Genomic DNA, 27,483 nt, shown 5'->3' on the forward strand with positions numbered 1-27,483 from the left:
GAAAATAAAGTCAACACACAAGTCAAGTCAAAAAAGAATACTGTATTGGAAGACATGTTTTAGAAATGGAGACTGACATCGGAGCAAACAAAAATGTCTTCCATTCTTTTCAGATTATTGAAAGCAAACAGTATAAAAATGGCTAGAGAGACAGAAAGTAGTGACACTGACACAGACTCCACACAAGTTTAAATAACTCAGATTTGTGGGGAGGTGGGGGTTGATTGAATCAAGATAGCAGTTACACATCAGAACTGTCCAGCAAGAAGTAGGGTCCCTACAGCTGCTCCTCTTAGGCTTGCCCATAAAATGAAATGGGACAGTCGCACCGTACGCCCCATCTATCACCAGATAAACAAACTACTTGCATTAAATGTGGCAAATTATTTCCAGCTTCTAGGAACCGCTGTAGCTACCAAGACAAATACAGCGAAACCTCTTTGGCTTCTGTGTCATACATGCTTCTCTCCCCAAATAGGCAGTGCCCTCTGAAAAGTGCTGATATACCATATAATTTGTTCACAAGCTGCAAAGCACAACAGCTCAGTAGAAAGAGGTATCTTAGTTGTTTTAGAAAAACAAAGCAGTAAAACCCACTGCCAGGTCTGACACAAATGCTACCACATGTACAAGGCACTGTGCCCTCTCCTCTCTACGATTTTATTGCACAGTATTTACTAGACAGAAAATGATGACAAAGGTGTTTGGGTTTGTTGAAAAGAATCTTATCAGAAGGCCTATTTTGTAACATCCAAACAGACTGAGCTGCTGTGTGCCTAATGCAAAGTAACCCTTTTGCTTTGTTGTAATGTAACACTTCGGTGAAAGTTTGCAACCGTTTAGAGATGAAGACTGAGAGGATGTCAGCTGTTAAGGGGAAGATCACACTACCCCAAGTGAGATAAACTGCCGAGAAACCTTCACAGGACTTGGAGGGGAAAAGGGGAAGGCCAGCCAATCAGTGTCTAGGAAATCAGTGTCACAGGGGGCCCCTGGCCCGAGGCGCCTTTGCATTGGGAGAAAAAATCAGAAAGGGGCAGGGCCTCGTGGTGCTCCTTCTAGAGCATGGGCTCAACTGTGGGGCAGGCCCACCCACCCCCACTAGCTGCTGTTCCTCCCACGCGCCTGTTGCTCTGGGTGGGTGCTGGTATACCACAGTTCTGGTTGTCACATTTCCTTATGGAAGCTGAAAGGCTGAAGCAGAAAAGGTGATCTTTTAGATCACTGTCAGTGCAAAAGGGGGACTAAAGAGACGTATTCAAAGTGCATGTCCAGCCTGAGATGCATAGTCATTAAGACGCTTCAGCCTGAAGCCCCCAACTACCATCTAAAATTGGGGGCTGTAAAAATTAGAAGTACCAGTCATGTGTATAGGGCTGTCACAGATACCAAGGGACCACGATACAAAGTGTGCAAGACAGTAGCAGCATCTGGTTCCTTTGGATTTTAGGTTGAGTTTAGTACCTAGTTCCTTCCCTGAGCCATTAAGTTCCTACCTCCCTGCTGAGGAGGAGGAGTTCTCATTTGAATTTTGGATTCATGGAAACCAAGCGAGGCAACAAATGGTGGCCTGGACCTCTTCCCGATTCAGAATCGTGGCCCCAAGAGACCTGTGCAAGCCTGACCTTGAGCTTGTTTTCCACAACAGTAGTCCAAAGGAAGGTCAGGCATGCCGGTGCCAAGAACATCTGCGGAAGGTTCATTAGGGAGGGCATGGGAACAGAGAGGGCACAGCGGGGAAGCTCTTCCACTAACACTATTCCCACAGTGCTGACAAGTTTGGGTCTGCAGAAGATTTGAAATCACCAGATGCCCAGAGCAAATACCATTTCACTGACTCCTTTCCCCAGAGGTAATTCTGTAAACAACATGAAAGATGCTGTGAAAGAGAACAGCAGTGAAAAATTCCAGAATCCCTTCACCTCTGTTCCATTGCTGGTGGCCCAAAGCAACCCAGGAGTCATTTATAAAGCGACATTTTCTTGCTTTGATACATGTACATGTAGGCATCGCAGAAGAGGCGCTTGGCTACTCCCATGTCCCGGGGCTGTTCCATGGCCAAGATGGCGACTGGCATCTCCAGGTACTTGGCAACCTCTGGACACAGCGTCACAGTGGGAATGTTGTAGCCATTCTCATCACCTAAGCCAATGAGAGAAAGTAGGTTGGAGGATCCAGATACTTTTACGTTACGTGATACTCCTGGGTTCATCTGGAATGGTCCTTTGACTTTTCCAGCCAGAGCTGGTTGACCCCTGCAGTTGCACAGGCACATGGATGCTGGAATTTGCACAGGGTCTAGACTCCTGAGTACGCACGCAGGAAGTGGAGCTTCAGTGCCTCATAACAGATGCATCAGCGTTACTCAGAACCTTGGGACAGGCCAAACCCACCCTTCTGCCTTCCATCACCTGTCCTCTCCACCTTGTACTCCGTTTCTTGGGCAGGTTACTTATCCCTCGTGTCTAGGAATCTCCCTTTACTAGTTATTTTGGCACCAGCCATGCCTCTGTGGCAGTCATTTTGTAGTGGTGCACATGAGTTTCTCAAATCTGCAAATGTGCCCCAACACGCTGGGGACCCCTGCTGGGCACATTCGTTAAATGAGCGGTACTGCAACGCTCAGACCTCGTTCCCAAAAGCATGGCTGACACACCAAATATTTGGGGGAACATGCCCACACAACTACTGAAGGGGCACCAGCATTGGGACTACGCGTGCAACCTTACCATGCCTGTCTGCCATGCTGTCAAAAAACATCCAGTTCTCTTTCTCTGGCCCATATTTCACGAAAGAGACATAGTGGCTGGTCTCAATGCAGAGAATGGCAAAGAGCTCCAGTTTCTCCCGAGGCACCCGCAGACTGCCGTGAGGTCTTCCCCTGCAAAACCCCTCGGGGATGTTCAGCTTGGTTGTCTGATGGGCTTTTCGCTGGTAATGAGAGTGAGCCTGCAAATGGACACAAGAGAGAAAGCTGAAGGGCCAGCGAGGCCTCTAGCGAATGGAGTGGAACAGAGTACTAGGGATGCAGGTGCTATTCCCCCCCCCCCCCCCCCAGACAAACTGCTAAGGATGATCTTGAGATGGAGAATGAAATCAGGGAGGCATGTAAAAGAAAAGGCGTTGTGGTAATGCAGGGCTGGGCAACTCTAGAGGATCTGCAGGCCGTTTTCACAGACCATGGCCTTGGGCTCCCACGGGCTGCACTGCTGCAGCCATGCCACCCTGTGGAATTCCACAGGACATGGCAACCGCTCCGCAGTGGTAAACGGTCAGGTTTTTCCCCCCACTGCAGATTTCGGCAGTGTGGTGGCGAGGGCTCCATGCAACAGTGGGGCTTGCGCTGCCCACCCGTACTATTGAATGCCTGCATTTCCTTTGAACAAGCTTGTGTTCCTTTTTGTTCTCCTTGCTTGGGCAACGTTTCTATTTTCTGAAGGAAGCCTTTATTTCCTGATAGCTTTCTAGATATTGCTGATTAACCATGCTGGTGACCTTTTGGACGTGATAGTACCTTTCCTTACCTGCAGTATATAGTGTAGCTAAGCTTCTATTATTGTAGCTTTGATTAACCTCCCAAGCATTCTGAAGAGATCTGACCCTCTTGACTTTCCTTTTCAACTTCTTTTTTACCCATTCTCTCGCTTTTTTCCCTCTTTTTTTAAGTAAGTTTCTTCTTTTGAAATCAAATGTGGCTGTGATGGACTTCCTTAGCAATTCCCCACTTACATATAAATTAAGTGTGATAGCACTGTGGACCTTCCTTCCAATCCGTTTAACAAGGTTCTGGACTTCAGATTAAGTTCAGTGTTGCTTCCCTTCTGGTCAGCTCCATGGCCAATGGTTCAGGCACACAGCTGTTTACAGTATCCAGAAATTTTACTTCTGTTGTGACTGGAGCATGCGTTTATGCAGTCTATGTGAGGGTACTTGAACTCAATGATTGCTACAGAGGTGGGCCACATGTGGCCCCCACCAAATTTGGGGGCAGCCAGAAAAAAAATCTGCATGCTTTTTTTAAAAATGGGGACTTTAGCATTATGGAGCACTAAAAGGGTCAAATTTAGCTAACGTAGAATAAGCTAAATTTGACATTTTTAGCACACCAAAGCAGTTTGGTACTGAAATTCATCAGCAACCACCCATTTTTCCTTCTGGCACCCCACGGAGTGCAGGGCACCCCAAGGCTGATTCCAGGGGGGCAAAAACGATGTCCATCTCCCTGAAGTTGCCCAGCCTTGAGTTGACATTGTTTACAGGGACTTCTAATTTGATGAAGTCCCTCACCAAAGACCCCTGAGCAGAGGCCCTCTTACGAATTGGTAGCTGGCTAAAGAACCGAAAGGAACAAACGGACAGTTCTCAAAAGGATGGACCCTGTGAAAAATACCTTACAATCATATGGAGATATATACTCAGGCAAATATGCATGGCTCATTTTGACCACAAAATGTGCATTTGCCTGGCATGGAGTATGTACCAGCCTTTGTGTATACAAAGTAATCACTTAAGTCCCCTTCAAAAAAGGGACCCTATATTTAGGGATGTACGAAAGTCACTTACCTTTTTGAAGGGTGACATTCGTGGTGGGGGGGAGGCGCTCTGTCCCTCCCCTCAAATTCTCTCCAGCCGGCTTCGCTCCGTGGAGATTCCGTGGAGCCGCCGGCCGGGGCCGCCCGCAACCAGACATCCGGCCGCTGGGCAGCCTGCAGGGACGCAAATAGCAGCTGCCATAGCCGCCGCCATTTGCGTCCCTGTATTTTGCCGTGATAGACTACATAAATATTTACGTAGCCTATCACGGCAAAAAACCCACAAAAACAGCGGACGCAAATGGCGGCGGCCATAGCAGCCGCCATTTGCGTTCCTTTTTTTTTTTTGCCATAATAGCCTGCATAAATATTTACGTAGGCTAAAACGGCAAAAAAAAAAAAAAAAAGGGAACGCAAATGGCGGCCGCCGCAGCCGCCGCCATTTGCATCCGCTGTTTTGTTTTTGCCATGATAGGCTACATAAATACTTATGTAGCCTATCATGGCCTCCGCAGGGACACAAATGGCGTCCCTGCATTAGCCGTGATAGGCTACATAATTATTTACGTAGCCTATCACGGCTATAACGAGGAAGCGAACGGCGGCCGCAGATGCAGCCGCCATTTGCAAGTCAGCGTGGATGGCAGCAGGTAAGTGCTCCATTTTGTGCGCCTTTCGTGGGGGGGGGTGGGGGGCTTCGTTCCGCCACGGATTTCGGGGGGAATTCTCACCGAGATCCGTGGCGGAATTCTCTGACATCCCTACCTGTATTCCTTTCCTGGGTTTGAAGAGGGGTGGGCACATACATGGAACCTCCTCAACATCCTACAAAGGAAAATGAGATACCTGAGTACAGCAAGAGTCACAATACTGCTTCAGCCCTGTGTCAGCAAACATCTTGTCTTTAAAGCACGCCGAGCATTCTTGAGTGGCAACATCTCCACACACAAAGCACTCCCTGGGACCTGCAGTGGGAGCCCAAAGATCAGACCCTGGACTGATCAGAGACAAGCTAAGCCACCTACAAAGTGCTTTACAGCTCCCAACATGCTTATTCTTACAAGAGTTCTATGATGTGCATCAAGCTGAGGGATAAGCGTTGGGACACCAGTGAGCTTCATGAATGAGCAGGGAAAAGAGTTCCAGGACTCTACCCGCTGCACCACTCTGCTGAAACCTCCTGGATCAGTTCACTGCCTGAATAATCATCAGTTTTACGCAGTGTTAGTGCAGCGTGTCACTCCAAAGAAATGGATGATGTACTAGGTAAGGGGGATGAGGCTGTGTTGGCAATATTACATTTGTGTCCCCATCTTCCCTCTGCCACCACCACCCCCTGCCCTTCCCTGTCCCAACAACTTACTATCCAGCAGCAGATCAGTGATGTCCAGTTCCAAGGAGGGGATGATTTTGCTAAACATTTTGTATTCCTTCCCAAAACGAGGCATCTGAAGTATAAAGCACGATGGAATCTAGGCAGCGGGGAGAAACACAAACCAAGTCACCAGTCAGCGGTTTCCAGGCAATCACACTACAGAATCAGGGGGGAGGGGGAGACACAGGGCGCTGCATCCGGCAGAAGAACTCTCAGAACCACTGTCTATTATCTTTGAGAAATCATGGAGGATGGGAGAAGTGCCAGGTGATTGGAGGAGGGCTAATGTTGTCCCTGTCTTCAAAAAGGAGGAACCTGAGGAGAGACTGAAAGAACTGGGCATGTTTAGCCTTGAGAAGAGAAGACTGAGGGGAGAGAGGATAGCGCTCTTCGAGTACTTGAAAGGCTGTCACAGACAGGAAGGCCAGGATCTCTTCTTGATCATCCCAGAATGCTGGACACGGAATAACAGGCTCAAGTGACAGGAAGCCAGATTCCGGCTGAACATCAGGAAAACCTTCCTGACTGTCAGAGCAATACGACAATAGAACCAATTACCTAGGGAGGTAGTGGGCTCTCTCACACTGGAGGCATTCAAGATGAGGCTGGACAGCCATCTGTCAGGGATGCTCTGACCTGGATTCCTGCATTGAGCAGGGGGTTGGACTCTATGGTCTTGTAGACCCCTTCCAATCCTACTATTCTATGGTTCTATGAGCTTATAGCTACATAGCAAATCCATATGCACTACAAAGGGCAGCTGGCTCCTGTATCTCTGAGAGCCGTGTAAAAGACGGCACATCTGCAGGTCCAGCTCTGCTCACCTCTGCAGGAGAAGCTGCACCAGCTGAAATGCCTACACAACTCTTAATGATACAGGAGCCCTGCTAGCCAATTTTGTGTCAAGTTACTTTACTACCCATCTCTCTCCAATGATAAAATCCCACAGGCACACCAAGTCCCAACAAGTTCTCAACAGTTTGGTTGCAGTGCATTTGGTTTCCATTTGTGGCACATTGTGAGACAGCCTTATGGTCCCTCTCAGCCTTATGGCTCTGTGAGAATAAAATTTTCGAATTTAATATGCAAATATGAAGCTGCCCACTGGTTCATCTAGACCAGGATGGTCTTCTGACTGACAGTGGCTCTCCAAGGCCTCTGGCTGAGAGGCCTTCTCTGTCACCTTGAGTGCCAGGAATGGAACCTGCGATCTTTGGCATGCAAAGCAGGTGCTTGACAGCTGAGCTAGGGGTCCTTCCCCAATGTATATTTTGCATTTATTTATTTATTATTTATTCTGAGCACAGAATCAGGATAGACTTTGTAGCAAAGCATAAATACCCTTGTTTGTAGCCTCTTCTACACAGCCTCCCATGAAAACCCAAGTAATGCTTCAGAGGATCATAATGTTAAAATGCAAAGCAGCAGGAACCAAAAGCAATAGTTGGGAGCAGGTCTCAAGAGTTCACCTCCACCAGCTTGAGGTCAGATGAGAGGAAGGAATGTTCGATCAGCTGCTGCACATTTGGCACCACCAAGTCCTCCTGCTTGTCCATGAATATCTGGTAACAGTAGCACTCTTGCTCCTTAAGCCTCCCAGACCTGAAAGAAGCAAGCGAATGGACCAATCCACTCCACCCCATTCCTGAAAAAAGTTCTTATAGCAATCTCAGGTGTTTCAACAGGGATCAGGAAGCACACACATGCTTCTTTAGGCTTCACCCCATTCTACCCGAGGAGCGCTGTGGACCGGAGGGATGCTGCTGGATGGCAGCCAGACTCCCCCATCCTAGCCAATGTAGGCATATCACCTCCCAATCTTTAACTCACCACCTTTTTACAACATCACTTGGGGATCTGGCATTGTGGTTTCACTTCCATCAACTTCCCCTCCCCAAGGCTCTCTAGACTTCAGGTCAACACATCTAGTGATGCTTGTGAACATTAATTCACAAGTGACTCAGCAAAGTAATCAGTTGGCAACGGCTTTTTGTGCACTCCCCTCCCTAATTCTCTTCTACCAGGATAAAAACCAGCTCACTTGCTCCCAGGTGGTGGTATATCTGGTGAACCAGATAAGCAGGTGGTTCCACTCAACAGCACTCTCTCAGTGCAGTACCCAGGCCTCCCTTGCTGCTCACTCGTCAGCAACTATCTACCATTCAAATCAACCAGATCATCTCCCTTCAAGACCCAGAGTCCCTTCAAGGAGCATGATTTCTTTCTAGCCTCAGAAGGGTGCACGCTGCATTATGAACTCCCAACAGGTGGCGTGGGGAGACAGAGTCAACTTACTGTAGTTTCAAAAGTGGCTCTATCCCAAGGATGTGATGCATAATGAGATTAAGGAACTCCTCAGGGTCTGAAAAGGCAAAGGAAACTCCACATCAGACCCAGTACAAGATGATACCCTGGCCCCTTCTCCAGAGAACAAAAGCCACTGTCAGATGTTGGTAGACCTGATGTATAAGTGAAAGTGTGTGGTGCTTTGGGTGTGCATGCATGCGTGTGTACATAAGCTAGCTAGCCCCTTCCATCAGTTAGAAGACCTGGGAACACATGGGGGGGGAATGTTAGTCTTTGCTGCTAAGTAACTAGGGCGGTACTCAGGGAGCATTTTCTGTTCATTTTTATATCAGAAAGCCACCACAAGGCGGATTTACCATCTCAATGCAGTGAATGTCACTGAAATCATGTCATTGCAGGATATAGGACTGGGTGGTTTTTCCCCCACAGATCACAGACACTCAAGGCCAGGCTTCACCTTGGGAAATCAAGTATCGGCTCTCGCTAGGTAAGCACTCGTCCTAATGAAATATTTGCCATACCAAACTGACAAGGTAGAACCAGCAAATGATGATTTAGCCATGCCAAACTTACAATGGAAAGACATCAGGGTCTTTCTTTTTAAATTAGGCTCTGTAATCTTGCAAAGTAAGGATTTTTGTTCATTGCCACTTTATCTTGCCCTTCCTCCAATCTCAGGTCTCCCCTGCCCCTTTTATCCTCACACAAATCATGAGGTACATTAGGGTGAGAGACAAGGCCCAAGGTCACCCAGTCAGCTCTGTGGCCGAGCAAAAATGTGAACCTGGGATGCTTTAGCCACAGAGCAAATTGCATTAGAGGACAAAACTCAAAAAGAAAAACAAAACACCTTTCTCAGAAGTGGCAAAGCTGGAACACTGCCCCTTCTCTGTCAGCTGGTGGCGAAGGTCCATCACACTCTTTGCGGCAACAAAGCCGTTCCTAAGAAGGGAAGCAAATGGTATCACCTCTTCCAAATATGTTTGCCTATATTGCGTACTACTTCATCTTGAGACTCTGGACATGCAGACACTGTGACTTCACCATCAAGTCAGGTGCTTTTTCTCCTGATTCACTCCCACCTCCTCCACCCTGCTTTTTGTCAGGTCTTCCTGATGGAGAGATCTCAAAAGCCTGCACATTTTTTGTGATCTTTTGGTTGGCTTAATAAACAGGGGTTGTTGTTGTTTTAAATGGAAGCTGAAACTCGGTTTTGCAGATGCAGAAATTCACACGGCACTTAAAGATGCATCTGCATGGTGCAATTGTGGAAGCGCAAAACACGCCCATGGCGAGCAAAGGAAAAAAGCAGAGTCAGAAGCAGAGGAAGGATGCTCCAGCTATTCAGGACATATAGTTAGCAACTTACTCTCTGAGGGGGTTGACTATCTTGTCTCGGAGGATCTTCTGAACATGCCCATTGGGTGGAAAGGAGGGCTTGAAGAGCATGGAATCCAACACAGAGGTGCAGGAGAAGAGGCTGTGGTGAGAGAGGACATGCTTGGTAACTCTACTAGGTTGGCAGGAACCCCTCAGAGTGGAGGACAGCGACAAAGAGTGGCTTTCAAAAAATACTAACACAGAAACAGAGAGAAAGTGAAGCAGCAATAGAGCAACAGAGGAGCATTTTTTCCATCAAACACAATACAACAGCCCAGTTCACTTCCCTATTAAATCCTGCAATATAGAGGGGCCTGGGCCAGGAGATAATTACAAAGAGGAAGTTCTGCCCTGCTTTATTCAAGATCTAAGCAGCCTTTCAGGTTCCTATCAGACAGCCAAGTTGGGCAATTTCCCACAGTCTGACCTGAATAGGTCTAATTCAGATTCCAAAGAGGAGCTGCTGTTACGCGTGTCTGGAAATGCGACACACAGGACTGCCTACCTGAAAAGTGCAGCATCCATGTAGCAAGAGTTGCAGTGGCCCTGGATCCCTCTCATCCGCCCTTGTAGGACACTCACAGCCACATCATCCCTGAGGGGAGGGGAGTTGCTCAGGACACCTGGAGTATCCAAGCCACCTGAAACAGATGGATGCTTCCTTTAAGAAAAAAAATGACTGTGAAGGAAAGGGATCGAGTCACTGGGACCAGCCCCAACCTCCCTGTGAGGTAGAACTGCTCCGGACCTGATCCCAGCTCTCCTTCCAAAAATAGGACTGGCCAAACCCAGCCTTCTAGTCCCCCAAAATACCCAGTAGCCACCCTCCTAAGCCAAGAGGCACTGAAAATAGCACTGAGGTTATGCAGAAAGACCACACCAACTGAAGGTTGGATAAAGGTTTATAAAAATCAAAGTAAGGGGGGAAAGGGAAGAATGGAAGTAGCAAGTTACACAAGAGGGTAGAAAGCCAAATCACTTAACTATATACAGAGAGCTTCGTGAATGCACATCCAAGCAAAATAATAAATCTACCTGGCCTGTCCTTACATACCTAAGTATGGATCTCCCCAGATAGCAACCAGCCGTCTGCAGGTCCAGGACCACCAGCATGAAGGGAGAAACCATGCTTCTACCTCAACCCTCTTTTAAAGCCCAGCCCTGGCAACCCAGGGCAGATTTTCCTTCAGCCAATCACTAGCTCAGCCCCTGGGTGGACCACCCTTGCCTTTGAGAGGCTGGAACTCCTCACCCGCTCCAGATGTTATCACTCCCCAATTCGCAGGGGCTGCGTCTGGCCTTGAGCAGAGGGCCAAGGAACCTCTAGATAACACACAATTCCAGATGGTTACATCAAATCTGACCGCCTGGCCTAATCTTATGGTGGAAAACAGGCCTTCATTCTTGACAATAATATAATTTTCTATTCCTGAGGAGCTGGCTCTCTTTTTTTTTTTTTAGTACTAAGAGATAAGGCAGCAAGTTAGAGATCCCAACCATATGCCATGCTGCAATAATGGAACACTTTTTGCAGCTTATTTCAGATGAGCAGCTCATGCAGTCATGGTGGAGAGATGCTGTTTGCTGACATGGAACACAGCAGCAGCTTAGATATCAGGGACTCTCCCTAGTGCAGCCTTCCCCAACCTGATGCCCTCTGATGCTTTAGACTACAAGCCCCATTATCCATGACCACTACCCATGCTGGCTGGGGCTGACGGGCATTGTAGTTTAAAACATCTGGAGGACACCAGGTTAGGGAAACCTGCCCCAAAACTATTTTCAAGGAAACGCCGGGAAGCACAGGCCAAGAAAAACCAGCCATGATCAGACACTGAGTGGCCAGTGAAGGCTGCAGGCTGATCACTTGACCCTCATCAACTCGATTCGTAATGCAGCACATTTAGACTACTTTGACTGAAGGAAAGGAACTTACTCAGCTCAGTGGACTCCAGGGAGGGGTGGCTGTTACACTGGAAGCGCATATCTGGCTGGCACAACTCCAGCTTCACAAACAGCCCTCGCTTTGGGGGGCAGGTGAAGTAGCGCACTCCCTGCAACTCGCCATCGGAAACACCCTTCTCTTCATCCTGTGAGGGTGGACACGCAGGGTTCAGGACTGTTGGTTAGAAGAGTTCTTGTGCAGGGCTTAACACTATTGTTCAAATGGCAGTATGCATGCTTCCAAGTTACACAGAACACAAAGTCTGGCTGGATGTCAAAGCAAGATTTGTGTCACAGGACAATGAGTAGCAGAGCTGGGTGCTCATCAGCAGACTGATGGACCACAATACAAACTTCTACAAAATCTCACCTAGTAGTCTTGAGGACAAGTTGAAGGATAAGATGGGGGACTCCACCAGGGAAGTCTCAGAGGGAGTTTGTGCCATCACTATCCTCTGTGATCTCCCTGTCAGAGACAAGCAGCCCTTAAACGCTTGCTGGATCCAACAGTTGAGCTACCAACACTTATCAATGGCACTGACAGCAGTGAAAAGGTCTAAGAGTCAACTGGGAGCAGTTACCCTTATTGACTGATCTCAAGGCCCCAGTCACTGGTGAATCCAGTTTCTGGGAGGGAGCATAGAGTTCCACTTCTGCAAGAGTCTTGCCAATTTCAATCCATCTATTTTGTTCCACATAACTCACTGAGATGGCTCAGAATTGCATAGCTCAACCATGTCCTCCATTTCTTGATCAAGCTAAAATATGGATGTTGGACCACTTTCAGCCTGAGGGCCAGATCCAATTTTGGAGATGCTCTCGGGCTGCATTTCAGTGGCAAGCTGGGGCAAGGTATGCAAAAGCAAGAGGGGAGGGGCCAACAGACCAGCAATATCTTAGCTTAAAGCTCTTTCTGCCAGTAACGAAGCCTTAGGAGAGGCATTTCAACCTTCTGGAATAAGGAAGAAATGCACACAAAAGCTGGAAAACCACCAAACAATCAGTGGTTGGGGAAAAGGAAAAGGGGTGTAGCTCTCTGGGTAACCCCAGAGGACCAGATATGGCCTGTGGGCCTGAGGTTCAACACCCCTGCACTAAAACCTGGAGCGAATTGCGTCAAAGAGACAGAACCCAGGAACTGCATATATGACTCTTACCAGCTCAACCCCAGCCATTTTCTGCTGAGTTTTAGGTAGGCACCCAATCCAGCGGATCGTTCCTGTGACTGAATTCTCCTTGTCTAAGTTTATCTGTACCACAGAGTTCACACCGAGGGAGGCTGGCTTGCATTCCAGGTCCTCCGCACTCTCACTTCTCTTGCGTTTCAGCTGTTCCTGGAGCCCAGAGTCTGTATCTATTTCAAATCCTGAAAAGCAACACACTTCCTTCAAATGTGATATCCTTTCTAATTATTATCTGATACCATTTCATCGCCTTGCTGTTGAAGGGCCCAGGTGGGAGCTGGGGAGCAGGTGGAAAAGGGGCTTCAATGGCCATTTTGTTTGACAATTTAGTATCCCCTTTGGCGATACAAGATCTGACTGGGGTTAGGATGTTAGGTTAACCCTCACTTGTACTTGATTATGCACTTTACTTTCAGCTGCTAAGGAACTGTTATCTGGTTTCTAGATATTTTAACTCTGCATTTTATCTACTGCTTCTTAAAGAAATTATCAATCCTTTGCTTCAGCTGAATATCTACCTGGTTGGTGCAGAGCAAAGAAAAGAGCCTGATTTCTCTCAAATAACAGAGCCTCTCCTCACTTTCCCTCCTCCCTGTATGCACTCAAAAAGGTGATCTGTGCATCAATGTTTTCATGGGGTTTTGAAAGAGGAATAAAAGACAGAAGCAAATATATTATAGCTGTCTTGTCACTTGATGTATGTGTGTGTTAGAGAGCAGAAGCTACAGGGACAATCCACCGAAGGGCCAATTCACCTGGGCACAGCAGCTCCTCCTGCACCACAGAGTCTAGGGGGATATCCCGGAACACATCTGTTGATCCTTCTTCCTCCTACAAACCAGAAAAGAAAAAAAGTTACAAGACTGAAGTGTGGAGGGTGGGAATGGGGATCTCCCCTCCGTTTCTACTAATGGTAGTAGAAATACCATTAATGATATTGGTATTTAATAGATAGATAGATAATGGCTGCACTTATGCTACAAAAGCCTCACCTCTTATCTTCAGCTTTTGGTGGTAAAGAAATGTAATAAATAATTACCTCTGTGGTTACTCTAGAACAGTGGTTTTAAAAATGTGTACCTTCAGGGAGCCATTTCTGTACATACTACTTAGACAGGTCCCATGTGTGTATGCCAAGGGGCTCTTGCTCAATGCAGAAGATTCTGGGGGAGTGTTTTAGGTGTCACAATTAGTTCACGGTGGCCAGGTTTCTTGGGCCTCACAGTAAACTGAGAACACATCATAGGAAGAGGCTGGTGATCACATGCAAGTTGTCTTCCAGGGAATCTTGTATGCCATTAGCAACATCACTAAGCTATCCCCGAGTTTCCAAGAATATAGTTGGAAAATGACTGCTCTAGAGTAGCTTTAAGACTACAGACAATAACTGTAGTACCTATTATTGGGTAACCTTCTGGGAGGGGGACAGCCAGCTATTGGTTTGTTCTCTGGTTCCCACAAAATCTCCTTGTGCTCTCAAATGGAGGGAAGGATTTGAACAAGTCCTTTCTTTCTGTTTTTGTTTCATTACCCAAGAGTTACCATGCTGCTTCTCTTTCCCTGCTCTTGAAAAGGCTTGTTTCCTTACCTGTAGATTCTCAAGTAGGCATTCAGTTGCTCCTTTTGCCTTTACAATGAGGCTGACTCCTGACATCTTCTATTTACCCACCCAGTGGCACAGACATTAGAGCTGTGAGCCCATTGGTTCCCAGCTCCCTGCCTTGCCCCCACCCCCGAATCCTCTTTTCCCAGAAAGATTAAAGGTTTTGAGGAGGAAAGTAATCCAGCTTTTGGAACATCTAGTCAATGAAATTGAACTCTGGTGTGAAAATCTGTTGTGCCACCACCATGGTTTGACATCGAGAGGGCAGCTTTGCCCTTTCCAAAGTAAGAAGAGTCTGAGGTTTGAGACTTTCCCCAGTACGACCAGCGCATGCATGCTATAACTCTGCCAAGTGATTCACAAAAATCTTTAAAAGGAAGGCTGTGGCTGAGCTAGGAAGAGAATGAACCCAAGATTGTTATAAAGAGTTACAATATACCAAGTCAGACTAAGTCCAGCCTAATATGATTTTATCCTGACTTGCAGATGTCCAGAGTCTGAGACAGGGGTCTTACTCAGCCCTTCTGTTCAAGATTCTTTAACTGGAAATTTACAGATGAACCTGAAAATTATACATGCAAATTATATGAACGACCATTAAGCTACATATCCAAATTGGATGTCATTCTACCCATTTGTCCAGATAAAGAATGATGTACATTCTAGTACATTCTGAGAGGAGAGACCAGTTATATCATTTCCCTTCATTGCTTTTTCTGTGCAAACCCAGAATAGGAGCACCATCATTTTCTACTTGCAAGACTGTAAGGCATGAGGGTACCGATTAACACATCTTCCAGAAGGATAAAAACAGAGGGCTAGTGACTTCCTTACCGGACACACTTGAACCATCCAGGTGCTTCCCTCCTTGTATACATTCATTGCTATTCCTCGCGTTAGGGCATCATCCAAATAGAAGCCAACAGTATCCCCCACTTTCACTGGAACTACCCCAACTGCATCCAGTTTTGCCTCCTGCTTTGCCTTGACGTTCTCTGGTGCTGGTAGAAACCGCAATTTGTTAAATGGCAGAAACAGTCCGCAGTTCTGTTTACACTTGAAGTGTTCTGTCCCATTATAGGTGCCATCACAGTGGCCTTTGCCTTCACCATCACCCTGGAGAAGTAGCAAACAGGTTACATTATATCCTAGGCAACACACCCATTCAGAGAGGACCTGACAGCATAGCTTTAGCCCATTTCCCACTCCAAATAGAGACAGCCATCAACACAGGAACCAAAGGAATCCTTTAGAAGCACAGGCAAGACCTCACTCTATGGGCAAACTGTATTAATGTACTACCAGGCCTAACACCATACACGAAATGTGCAGAAGTTACCCTGTTAAAATTTACTACTAAATTTACTTCTGGTTTTATATTCCCATTGCCTCAAAGGAGCATGTTAATTCAGTGTTTAACCTGAAAACTTATCACATGGCCTCTGTTTAATATAGCTGAATCAATTCTAACTTCCTGCCCTGATCTTCAGACCAAAAGAGGTCTTCAGGCAAATTGGTAAGATACAGGCAACATCATCATGCCTTGGCACAGAAAAATCTATTTTTCTTTCTCTAACATTCAGCCTGAGCAAAAGTTTCATGGATCTCAAAAGCTTACATGTTGCAATTTGAACACTGGCCAAGCCAGTGAAAAACATTAAGTTTTTCACATTTTCATTTGAACTGGCAAACCAACTTGATCTCCGCAGTCAGAGACTCTGTTCTAAGATTAAAGCAGCCAGGCAATGTACTTTTGCCCTCATGGATTACTGAGAAGCACTTTGAACACTTGAAACAGGCTATATAAATGCTGTATATGATTGTGCACCTGACCTACAAGCTTCGGGACAACAATTCCCCCCTTAAATCATCTTACCTGTAACTCCACCCCAAAGTAAGTTGGGCAAAGCCCAGATCGCAAAGGGCTCCTATGAAGCTTCCCAATGTAGCGGATGGTGCCAAGGAAAGTCTGATGGTCCCGATCCACAAAGACCTTTTGTCCTGGTCTGGCCTTCATGGCAGCATCTAGAACATGCCTGTCCAGAAAACAGTTCAACCGTTCATGAACATTGCTGATGGCCGAAAGGAAATCAGCCACCTTGTCATTCAGAGGCTGCAGACTTTCAGAATCCATAGTGACCACAGTATCATCCTCTTCCATGACAAACCTCCAGAAGCGAGTCATGCCAATGTGACGCAGGTATGCCTGTTCTTTCAGGTAACACATACTCCCTGCGTGAAATAACTTGTTGCCATAAGGGACGTTTTCAGTCAGGATATAATACATATTCTTATCCTCTTGTGAAAGCTGGTGGAAGGAGTACATGATTGCAGTATTCATCTTAGCACTCAGTCCTAAAAAAAAAAATTACACAATCCCATCATGAGCAACTTACCAAATCTATTTCAAACTTTTTGTATAAGGTAGAAATTTTATTATTATTATTATTATTTATTAAATAGATCTATATACTGCTTACCACATTTAAAAAATATCTCTAAGAAATCATTGAGAAATCTAGTAATGCTTGCAGATTAACTCCTAGATGTGGGCATATTCGCCATCAAACCTATTATTCAAGTCAACACATCATTTATTTAGGGCAAGTGCACTGAGAAGCCTCTGACAGAGATCCTAAGCTCCTCACAGACACCATTAAACCAGTTTATGATTGCACTGCAGACATACTCTAAGGTGAGCAGTCAATTACAATTCCCTATGGCTGGCAGAACAGTGGGCGGGGAATTCAACTGACTTCAATTATGTAGGTCTTTCAGACACTTCCAAGAGGGGCCAGACTATGAATAAGAGATGTCTACCTCCTATGTTTATACTATATAAACCTCATTTTATACTATTTAAAATTTACTGAGATGCTTTGAAAACCCTAAAGTGGTGTATGTACATCTATTTGGGTGCACATACCTGTGACTAACATAACAGAGATAAGTTTGTAATTATTTAAATGTTTGGGCTTTTGCCTTTGACCATAGCAAAATCTGATTTCAGCTTCCAAGGAAACCGCTAAGAGTGCTAAGGATGGAGATAATTCTAAGGAAGGTATCATCTGCCATGGAAGTGCAAAAGAGGCTTTAAAAATAACTGGAAGCATAGGTAAAAGTTTATTATTCTCGAAGTTAAAGGACAGTACAGTGCTTAGTCTGTATATCCAACTATATTACTGATGAAGGCCAAACCCAAAACCTTTAACTAAATCAATGTCAGCCTCTCCCTGCTTTGCTAGTGACTTGGTTACAATATATATAAATTATTTCTGATTGACTATATACTGTTAGGATGCATAACCTACTTGAATGCAATGTTATTGTTTTTCGATATAAAATTAGGTGCATGCGCGCACACACACACACACACTCCACAGTAATGACTACATTAGTCTGTAAAAGTGAAACCAGACATTAGTCCTGTAGCACTGCAAAGACTACTTCATGAAATGTATGAAGTGTTATTCTTAGTTGCCAGAAATAGCTCCACACACATATGTACAGAGAGAAAAACTGTACACTATAAACAGTGGGGCCATCAAATATAAATGGCAGCAACAGGTCTGTGACATTTTGTCTCTGTGTTAAAATGTTAGAGACCATTGTAATGAATTTGTTGTTTCACCAATTTCGTAAGCCACCTTGAATACCATATTTCATAGAAAAACTGGCATTAAAATAATTAAAATAAATAAATACATCTCTCTGGCACTTTACATACCTGATGAAGTGGGCTCTTGCCCACAGATGCTTCTGCTACAACAAACCTGTTAGCCTTTGAGATGACACAAGGCTCGTCATACAAGTGTTTATATTTACATACCCACTTATAGAAGCAATATTTTGATGAGTAACATTAACCTTTGAGGTATCCACAATGTTTTTTTTTTAATCTTGAGAATGTAACCAAGCATGGTGCTGTTTTTTAAAGTTATGTCTTTAAAGCAAAGATGTTATTACTCACTCTAAGACACCAGGGAGTGGTGGCGGTGCATTAAAAATCCAAGCACACATACACACACCCATATCTTAATGAAATAAATATCCATGCATCCATACCAGCTTTGCAGAGAAGGCACAGGCTGTACCTCTTGCATTCCATGGCCTTCTTGCCTCACCACCTGCAACCTTTTTACACTGGAACCCACGTGTATATATCTGTCAACTACAGATAACACTTCCTGCATCTGATGAAATGGGCTCTGGGTCATGAAATCTTCTGCCACAATAACTGGCAGTCCTTAGCGGCACTAAAGACTGCACAGAGGAGGCTGCCTTCAACGAAGTCCGACCCTGGGTCCATCTAGCCCAGTATTGTTGGCGCTGACGGGCGGCGGCTCCCCAGGGTTTCTGGGAGGGTTCTTTCCTAGCCCTACCTGGAGATGCCAGGGATCAAACCTGGGGCCGCCTGCATGCAAAGCGGGGGCTCTGCCGCAGAGGCATGGCCCTTCCCTGCTTCCAGAGCAACAGGCTACCCCGAAGGCTGCCCCTCTGGGAGTCGCCAAGGGGCCGTGACCGGCTCCCCCCACGCCCCTCCGCCCAGCTCAGGCTCATTTAATGGCCTTGGCCTAACTCGCGCGGGGGCCCGGCTTCGAATCCCTGCTCAGTCACGGAGACACGGGGCGGGGGAGGGGCTTCTTCGGCCAGCCACTGACTGACTGTCTCTGTCCCTCTCGGCCTCACCTACCTCGCAGGGGTGTTGTGAGGAGTAAGCCGGAGAGGGGGGAGCCACGCACGCCACCTGGAGCTCCGGGGGGGATGGAACGTAAGTGTACTAAGGAAAGAGATCCCGGGGACGGGGGGCGCTGGGGGTCGCTCACCTCCCCGCTCCTTCCTCCCTCGCTCGCCGCTCTCCTGAGGGAAGGCCATAAAGAGAAGGGGGCAGGAGCGGCCAGAGCGTCGACGGAAATTCCCCTCACCGCCCCCTCAGCGCAAGGGCCAATCGCCAATCAGAACGAAGGGCGTCAAAGGGACCAGAGAAGGAGAGGGCGTCCTGAGCTTGGCCAATGGGCGACTTCTCCGTCTGGCATGGAGGCGGGCCCAACAGGGCATTCTCGCGCGTGTTGCGCGCACGCGTAGCCCCTCATGTGACTTCGCCTATGGACAGTGAAATTTTCTGGCCTCCCTCAGTGAGCGGAAACGGACTGGGATGGGCCGCTTCGCATCAGATGGCCACCAGATCTGCCACTGTGGACAAGAGGACCACAGAAGAAATGGAGTAGCCTTCATAATTAATAATAAAGTGGCTGAAGCAGTGCTTGGATACAATCCAAAACATGACAGAATGGTCTCAATTCGAATTCAGGGTAAGCCATTTAACATCACAGTGATCCAGATATACGCCCCAACCACAGACGCTGAAGAAGCAGAAGTAGATCAGTTCTATGAGGATCTGCAGCACCTACTGGATAATACGCCAAAAAGAGATGTTATTTTCATTACAGGAGACTGGAATGCTAAGGTGGGTAGTCAAATGACACCTGGAATTGCAGGCAAGCATGGCCTGGGAGAACAAAATGAAGCGGGACATAGGCTGATAGAATTTTGCCGAGACAACTCACTGTGCATAACAAACACTCCCTTCCAACAACATAAGAGACGACTTTATACATGGATTTCACCAGACGGTAGACACCGAAATCAGATTGACTACATCCTTTGTAGCCAAAGGTGGCGGACATCTATGCAGTCGGTAAAAACAAGACCTGGAGCTGATTGTAGTTCAGATCACGAACTTCTTATTGCACAATTTAGAATCAGACTAAAGAGAATAGGGAAGACCCACAGATCAGTTAGATATGAGCTCACTCATATTCCTAATGAATATGCAGTGGAGGTGAAGAATAGATTTAAGGGGCTGGATTTAGTAGACAGGGTCCCGGAAGAACTATGGACAGAAGTTCACAACATTGTTCAGGAGGTGGCAACAAAAAACGTCCCAAAGAAAAAGAAAACCAAGAAGGCAAGATGGCTGTCTGCTGAGACACTGGAAGTAGCCCAAGAAAGAAGGAAAGTGAAAGGCAACAGTGATAGGGGGAGATATGGCCAATTAAATGCAAAATTCCAGAGGTTAGCCAGAAGAGATAAGGAATTATTTTTAAACAAGCAATGCGCGGAAGTGGAAGAAGATAATAGAATAGGAAGGACAAGAGACCTCTTCCAGAAAATTAGAAACATTGGAGGTAAATTCCGGGCAAAAATGGGTATGATCAAAAACAAAGATGGCAAGGACCTAACAGAAGCAGAAGAGAGCAAGAAAAGGTGGCAAGAATATACGGAAGATCTGTATAGGAAGGATAATAATGTCGGGGATAGATTTGACAGTGTGGTCAGTGAGTTATAGCCAGACATCCTGAAGAGTGAGGTTGAATGGGCCTTAAGAAGCATTGCTAATAACAAGGCAGCAGGAGACGATGGTATCCCAGCTGAACTGTTTAAAATCTTGCAAGTTGATGCTGTCAAGGTGATGCATGCCATATGCCAGCAGATTTGGAAAACACAAGAATGGCCAACAGATTGGAAAAATCAACTTATATCCCCATACGAAAAAAGGAAAGCACCAAAGAATGTTCAAACTATCGAACAGTGGCACTTATTTCACATGCCAGTAAGGTAATGCTCAAGATCTTGCAAGGTAGACTCCAGCAATTCATGGAACGAGAATTGCCAGATGTACAAGCTGGGTTTAGGAAAGGCAGAGGAACTCGAGACCAAATTGCCAATATCTGCTGGATAATGGAGAAAGCCAGGGAGTTTCAGAAAAACATCTCTTTCTGTTTTATTGACTATTCTAAAGCCTTTGTGTGGATCATCACAAATTGTGGCAAGTTCTTGGTGGTATGGGGATACCAAGTCATCTTGTCTGCCTCCTGAGGAATCTGTATAACGACCAAGTAGCAACGGTAAGAACAGACCATGGAACAACGGACTGGCTTAAGATTGGGAAAGGAGTACAGCAGGGTTGTATACTCTCACCCTACCTATTCAACCTGTATGCAGAATACATCATGCGATGTGCTGGGCTTGATGAAGCCAAGGCTGGAGTTAAAATCGCTGGAAGAAACATTAACAATCTCAGATATGCAGATGATACCACTTTGATGGCTGAAAGTGAGGAGGAGCTGAGGAACCTCATAACGAAGGTGAAAGAAGAAAGTGCAAATGCTGGGTTGCAGTTAAACCTCAAAGAAACCAAGATTATGGCAACCAGCTTGATTGAGAACTGGCAAATAGAGGGAGAAAACGTGGAGGCAGTGACAGACTTTGTCTTTGTAGGCGCAAAGATTACTTTAGACGCTGACCGCCGCCAGGAAATCAGAAGACGTTTACTTCTTGGGAGGACAGCAATGACAAATCTTGATAAAATAGTGAAGAGCAGACAAATCACACTGACAACAAAGGTCTGCATAGTTAAAGCAATGGTATTCCCCGTAGCAACCTATGGCTGCAAGAACTGGACTATAAGGAAGGCTGAGCAAAGGAAGATAGATGCTTTTGAACTGTGGTGCTGGAGGAAAATTCTGAGAGTGCCTTGAACTGCAAGAAGATCAAACCAGTCCATCCTCCAGGAAATCAAGCCAGACTGCTCACTTGAGGGAAGGATATTAAAGGCAAAACTGAAATACTTTGGCCACATCCTGAGAAGACAGGATACCCTGGAGAAGATGCTGATGCTAGGGAAAGTGGAAGGCAAAAGGAAGAGGGGCCGACCAAGGGCAAGACGGATGGATGATATTCCGGAGGTGACGGACTCGACCGCGGGGGAGCTGGGGGTGGCGACGGCCGACAGGAAGCTCTGGCGTGGGCTGGTCCATGAAGTCACGAAGAGTCAGAAGCGACTGAGCGAATAAAGAGCAACAACAACTCTGGGAAGGGAGGGGTCAGGTGGCCTTTGATTGGCTGGGCCTATTTCTTGACGACTGCCCTCCCCTTTCTATGGCCCTCCCTCCTTTGGACGGCGGAGCTATTGCGCAGGCTCCTCCTCTCCCCTTTCCCTGGGGCAGGCCTGCCCCAGCCTGGTGCCCCTCCTGATGCATTGGACTACAACTCCCATCAGCCCCTGCTAGACTCTCCAGATGCAAAGGGCAGGGCCCTGGTACCCTAATAAAGAGAGCATCGTGGGTTTGGGTTGGGGGGTGGGGTGGGGCTGGGGGGGGTCATAAGGGGGAATGGGGTTTCTGGGGGTCAAGAGCAGAGCTGTGGGGAACTCGTAGGTTCAGCATAGCCAGACAAGGGAAAATGTTGCTCCCCCTCTGTAAAGCTCTGGGGCACTTTAACAGCACATTGGCAGGCAGAAATTTGAGAGGTGCTGCTTCCCCACCACAGATGAATCAATCAAAGTTTATTTTTGTACTACTTTTCAGCCCCGAGCCCGCACCCAAGTGGTGCACAGCAATTAAAAGCATAAATATAATTGAGCTAAATACACTCCCATAAAATGGGAACAGGAAAATAAAATAGCAATATCTCAATCATGGGAGATGGAAGAATGCAGTTCTCACAAAAACCCTGGTGGAAGAGGATATTTTTTTACTAACCACATAACAAGGCAAGCAGACAGGTCAAAAGTGCAGAAACCTTGATCCAGCCTACCTGCTACCAACCCAACTTCTGACAAGAGCGTGGCTCAGAGTCCCCTCCAAAGATCTCAGTTGTTGCACAATATTATATGGGAGTAGGGGGGCATATATGCTCCAGGTTTTGGGGGGCTTTAAAGATCAAAAGCAGCACTTTGAATTGGACTGGGAAACAAATTGGTAGCCAAGGCATCTCCAAAACAACAGGAGTGTTGTCCTCTGGATAGCTAGCCCCCAGTGCCATCTTGGCAGGAGCATTACACACTCTGGCTCTCCAAGGCATCAGATTGGGGTCTTTTGGAGCCCTACTCCCCCCCCACCCCCAGTCTTTGAAGGTAAGCACCAGCACTTTGGAAAGAGATTAGTTACCAGTGAAGTCATTTCAAAACTAGCGAGATACATTCCCATCGGCAGTCCCCACCTAACCATGCGGTAGCTGTATTTTGAAGTAACTGAAATGTTCCAACAGTTTTCAAAGGCAGCTCCATATTTAATGTGCTGTAATATTTCATCATTCAAACTACTGTACAATTGCGCTCATTTCACATGCCAGCAAGGTGATGCTCAAAATCCTACAAGCTAGGCTTCAGCAGTATGTGAATCGAGAACTACCAGAAGTACAAGCTGGGTTTTGAAGAGGCAGAGGAACTAGAGATCAAATCACCAACATTTGCTGGATCATGGAGAAAGCAAGAGAATTCCAGAAAAATGTCTATTTCTGCTTCATTGACTACACTAAAGCCTTTGATTGTGTGGATCACAACAAACTGCGGCAAATTCTTAAAGAGATGGGAGTACCAGACCACCTTACCCTCTCCTGAGAAACCTGTATGAGGGTCAAGAAGCAACAGTAAGAACCGGACATGGAACAACCAATTGGTTCAAAATTGGGAAAGGAGTACAACAAGGCTGCGTATTGCCACCCTGCTTATTTAACTTATATGCAGAGCACATCATGAGAAACGCCGGGTTGGATGAATCACAGGTCGGAATTAAGATTGCCGGGAGAGTTATCAACAACCTCAGATATGCAGACGAAACCCTGATGGCAGAAAGTGAAGAGGATCTAAAGAGCCTCTTGTTGAGGGTGAAAGTGGAGAGTGCAAAAGCTGGTTTGAAACTCCACATTAAAAAAAGAAGATCATGGCATCTGGCCCCCTTACTTCCTGGCATATAGAAGGGGAAGAAATGGAAGCAGTGACAGATTTTATTTTCTTCGGCTCCAAGATCACCGCAGACGGTGACTGTAGCCATGAAATTAAAAGACGCTCCTTGGGAGGAAAGCTATGGCAAACCTAGACAGCATAGTAAAAAGCAGAGACATCACCTTGCCAACAAAGATTCGTGTAATCAAAGCTATGGTTTTCCCAGTAGCAACATATGGCTGTGAGAGCTGGACTATAAGGAAGGCTGAGCGCCGAAGAATTGATGGCTTCAAACTGTGGTGCTGGAGGAGACTTACAAGTCCCCTGGACTGCAAGGAGGTCAAATCAGTCCATCCTAAAGGAAATCAACCCTGAGTGCTCATTGGAAGGACAGATACTGAAGCTGAAATATTTTGGCCACCTAATGCGAAGAGAAAACTCCCTGGAAAAGACCCTGATGCTGGGAAAGACTGAAGGCAAAAGGAGAAGGGGACGGCAGAGGATGAGATGGCTAGATAGCATCACCGATGCCATAAATATGAATTTGAGCACACTCCGGGAAAGAGCAGAGGACAGGAAGGCCTGGCGTGCTGTGGTCCACGGGGTCACGAAGAGTCGGATACGACTGAACGACCGAACAACAAATATTTCATCAGCTTTGGAAACAGGCAGTAGGAACTGTGGGTCTGTTCCCTTATTTGCCACATGGTGGCACCTTTTTCATAACCACTTTTAATCTCTCAGAATAAAATGAAACTGAATTCTTTGGTCTCTTGTACACCACAGGCTGTTCAATTACTGCCTAGATTATTTGAGGACAGAAATATGCATGGCTGGAAAAACTGCACTGAGTCTACTCTGGGCACGTGAGGTAGAGCAGGCTACAATTCTTGGACAAAATAAACTACTGGAAGAAGGAAAATCGGGAGAGTATGGGCTATCACAGGGGTGTAGAACAGCAGGTCCACTGGCGAAATCTGGACCACTTGGAGCCCCAGTCCTGCCCTCTGGAGTTTCCCAGATGCCCATGCCCCACCCCTGAACGGATCCTTGGGTGGTTTCCCAGTTTTTGTGCCATTCTCTTCCTCCCCCCTACCTTCTAAGGATGCAAACCTATGCATGTTGACAGGAAAAAAATGCTACAGCTCCTGGCTGAGGCACGCTGGGAGTTGTAGCGGTTTTGCTCTTGTCTAAACATGCATAGGATGTCTCTTGTATAGCCCAGTTACTAGCAGTAAGAACCTTAAGCTAAAATATGCTGGTGTTTCGGGCCTGCCCCTTTTGCCTTTGGCCCCACCCTCCACTGGAATACAGCTCCCAAGCCCTTCTCCAAAATGGAATTTGACCCAGGCTGAAAGAAGTTCAGCACCCCTAGTCTACAGCTTCTTCACACTCAGTATTTTATAGTGTAAATCGGGCAACAGAAGCAATTTCATCATATCTGAAATAGTTAACACTGTAATAAACCAAAATTTAGCAAGAACTTATCTATTCCAGGATTCAGCACTGGAACATAAAGCAGTAGTAATAAAGATCCGATCACCTCTGAGCATGTGCAGAATCTTTCCCCCCAGCCACTGCCTAAATATAATCTGTACCTGATTATATAATCATCATATACAATCGTATTTGAATGGAGGCAGCGATAGGAAAAGGCATCACATTTTAAAATAAATGCTACAATATACCTTGTTTCTCAGTTGCCCCTGCAGTTTTTCCCTCCATGTCAGAACAGTAATGAGATTTATAGCAATGGTTGTAGTAACTGGCTATCAAACACACACACCAGAAGCAGTGACAATTACCAAGAAGAGGAGCAAACCATTGTTAAAAGAAACACGATCCAGATTTATGTCCTGAAGGCTTCTCAAAAGGTGCAAAATTAAAGAAATAACCGGCAATCCACTGAAGAAATATTACTCATGGCAAGCATAACGGAAGCATTCAAAAGCCATAACGCTTCTCGGATAAAGCCAGGCAAAGCCCCAGATGGATTCCTCGCGGCCAGCAACGAGGTTTTCAAGTCTGTAGCTCGTGGCTGGAACACCCGGCGGCGCGCGGCGCTTGCGGAGGCAGCGCCCGGGCGTGCCCGGCCGCCGGGTCCCCGCTTCCTCCCTCGCTCCTCCCCGAGGTCCGTCTCCTCCCCGCTCGCCCTCCCCGGGCCGTCCCTGAGCCGGCCCCCGGGCCCGTGGCCTCCTCCGGAGCTTTCCCGACGGGGATGGGGATGGCCCTTTCTTCCGGAGCCGGCAGGGCCGGGCGCGGGACCTCGCCGCGGAGCCGCCCCTCGTGGGGCAGCGCACAGGCCCCGGCCCCGCGGTTCGCGTCCTCCGGCGGGAGCGCTCCCTGCGCGCCTCTCTCTGCTCGCGGGGGCAGCAGCCGTCCTCCGCCCCGGTGTTCTTGTCGTGCTCCCCGGACACCGCCAGCTTCCTCCCGGCCAGCTCCCCGGGGGCGCAGCCGCTCGCGTCCAGGGAGAGCTGGCGGCGCCCTGGGAAGAGGGCTTCCGGCCGGGCCCTGGCGGGCCGCCCTCGCTCAAGGCGAGACGCGGGTACGCGCCCAGCCGCCCCAGCCTCGCCCGCCCCGTCTCGTCCAGGCGGGCTGGCGTGTCTCCCGTCAGCCGGTGGAAGCGGCTCCGCGGGGCGCCCAGCCGCCGCACCCCGGCGCGCTGCCGCAGAGCCACAGCGGGCCGAGCTCGGGCTCTTGCAGGATCCGGATCGGGCACATCCGCCCGGGCCTGGGCGGGCTCGCCATCGCGCCGCAGCACCGGCTGGTCCTCCGCGCGCCGCCGCTTCGCGCTCCCGGCTCCGGCTGCCCGCTTTGTTGGCGGAGCGCCGCGGCGGCGCCTCCTGTTGAACGCCGAGCGGAGCTGCCCGGACCCTTCGGGAGCCGCCGTCCCCTTCGCCGGGGCTGGGGCTGTGCTGTGGGCAGGGCCTGGCCGCGGCTCAGGGACGCGGAGCGGGCGCTCGGAAGGGCTGCCCGGAGCTGCCGGCGCATTTCCCTACGGCGCGAGATGTTGCCAGCAAGCTCTGGCCGCCGCCTCTCCGCAGGGCAGCGGAGGGTCACGCAGCGAGGGTCACGGGCGCGATCCTAGGCATGTTGGGGCCGAAGAAAGCCCTACGCCAGGCCTTCCTGTCCTGCGCTCTCTCCCGGAGCGTGCTCAAGTTCATATTCATTGCAGCGGTGATGCTATCCAGCCATCTCATCCTCTGCCGTCCCCTTCTCCTTTGGCCTTCACTCTTTCCCAGCATCAGGGTCTTTTCCAGGGAGTTTTCTCTTCGCATTAGGCGGCCAAAATATTTGCACTTCAGCATCTGTCCTTCCAATGAGCAGTCAGGGTTGATTTCCTTTAGGATGGACTGATTTGACCTCCTTGCAGTCCAGGGGACTCGGAAGAGTCTTCTCCAGCACCACAGTTCGAAAGCATCGATTCTTCG

At 47.6% G+C, this 27,483-nt stretch overlaps 1 protein-coding gene and 1 pseudogene across 6 annotated transcripts; both read right to left on the reverse strand.

The window, feature by feature from the left end:
- Positions 1-21: 21 nt before the first annotated feature.
- LOC146346492 (ubiquitin carboxyl-terminal hydrolase CYLD-like) lies at positions 22-26,193 on the reverse strand. 6 transcript variants are annotated; one of them, XM_084848562.1, is made up of 16 exons: positions 19,019-19,186; positions 16,494-16,680; positions 16,202-16,361; positions 15,160-15,441; positions 13,478-13,553; positions 12,696-12,904; positions 11,531-11,684; positions 10,100-10,235; positions 9,584-9,694; positions 9,065-9,156; positions 8,203-8,269; positions 7,377-7,509; positions 5,896-6,004; positions 5,379-5,497; positions 2,730-2,949; positions 22-2,142 (listed from the first exon to the last, which is right to left on the reverse strand). In XM_084848562.1, exons 2-16 carry the CDS (start codon positions 16,664-16,666, stop codon positions 1,961-1,963), a joined length of 2,223 nt encoding a protein of 740 aa, XP_084704688.1. In that variant the 5' UTR covers positions 16,667-16,680; positions 19,019-19,186; the 3' UTR covers positions 22-1,960. The 6 variants fall into 6 exon arrangements, with proteins under 6 accessions (XP_084704688.1, XP_084704687.1, XP_084704686.1 ...); XM_084848561.1 differs by lacking the exon at positions 19,019-19,186 and adding an exon at positions 25,875-26,193 and having other exon boundaries at positions 16,202-16,680; XM_084848560.1 differs by lacking the exon at positions 19,019-19,186 and adding an exon at positions 25,741-26,079 and having other exon boundaries at positions 16,202-16,680.
- On the reverse strand, positions 26,072-26,866 carry LOC146346493 (uncharacterized; annotated as a pseudogene).
- Between the last annotated feature and the right edge of the window lie 617 nt (positions 26,867-27,483).

This window comes from Heloderma suspectum, chromosome 4 (genome assembly GCF_057233095.1).
Source record: "Heloderma suspectum isolate Gila_16-S chromosome 4, 16-S_ref, whole genome shotgun sequence".
In the NCBI taxonomy this organism is placed as follows: domain Eukaryota; kingdom Metazoa; phylum Chordata; class Lepidosauria; order Squamata; family Helodermatidae; genus Heloderma; species Heloderma suspectum.

Bases quoted from the DNA above. Each gene is read 5' to 3' on its own strand.
- LOC146346492 (XM_084848558.1), bottom strand. From the start codon at position 19,200: ATGGCCTTCCCTCAGGAGAGCGGCGAGCGAGGGAGGAAGGAGCGGGGA. The intron at 9,695-10,099 runs GTAGGCAGTCCT...CTCTCACCACAG, and splicing joins ATGGATGCTGCACTTTTCAG to CCTCTTCTCCTGCACCTCTG. The intron at 9,157-9,583 runs GTAAGTTGCTAA...TTCCCTTCTTAG, and splicing joins ATAGTCAACCCCCTCAGAGA to GAACGGCTTTGTTGCCGCAA.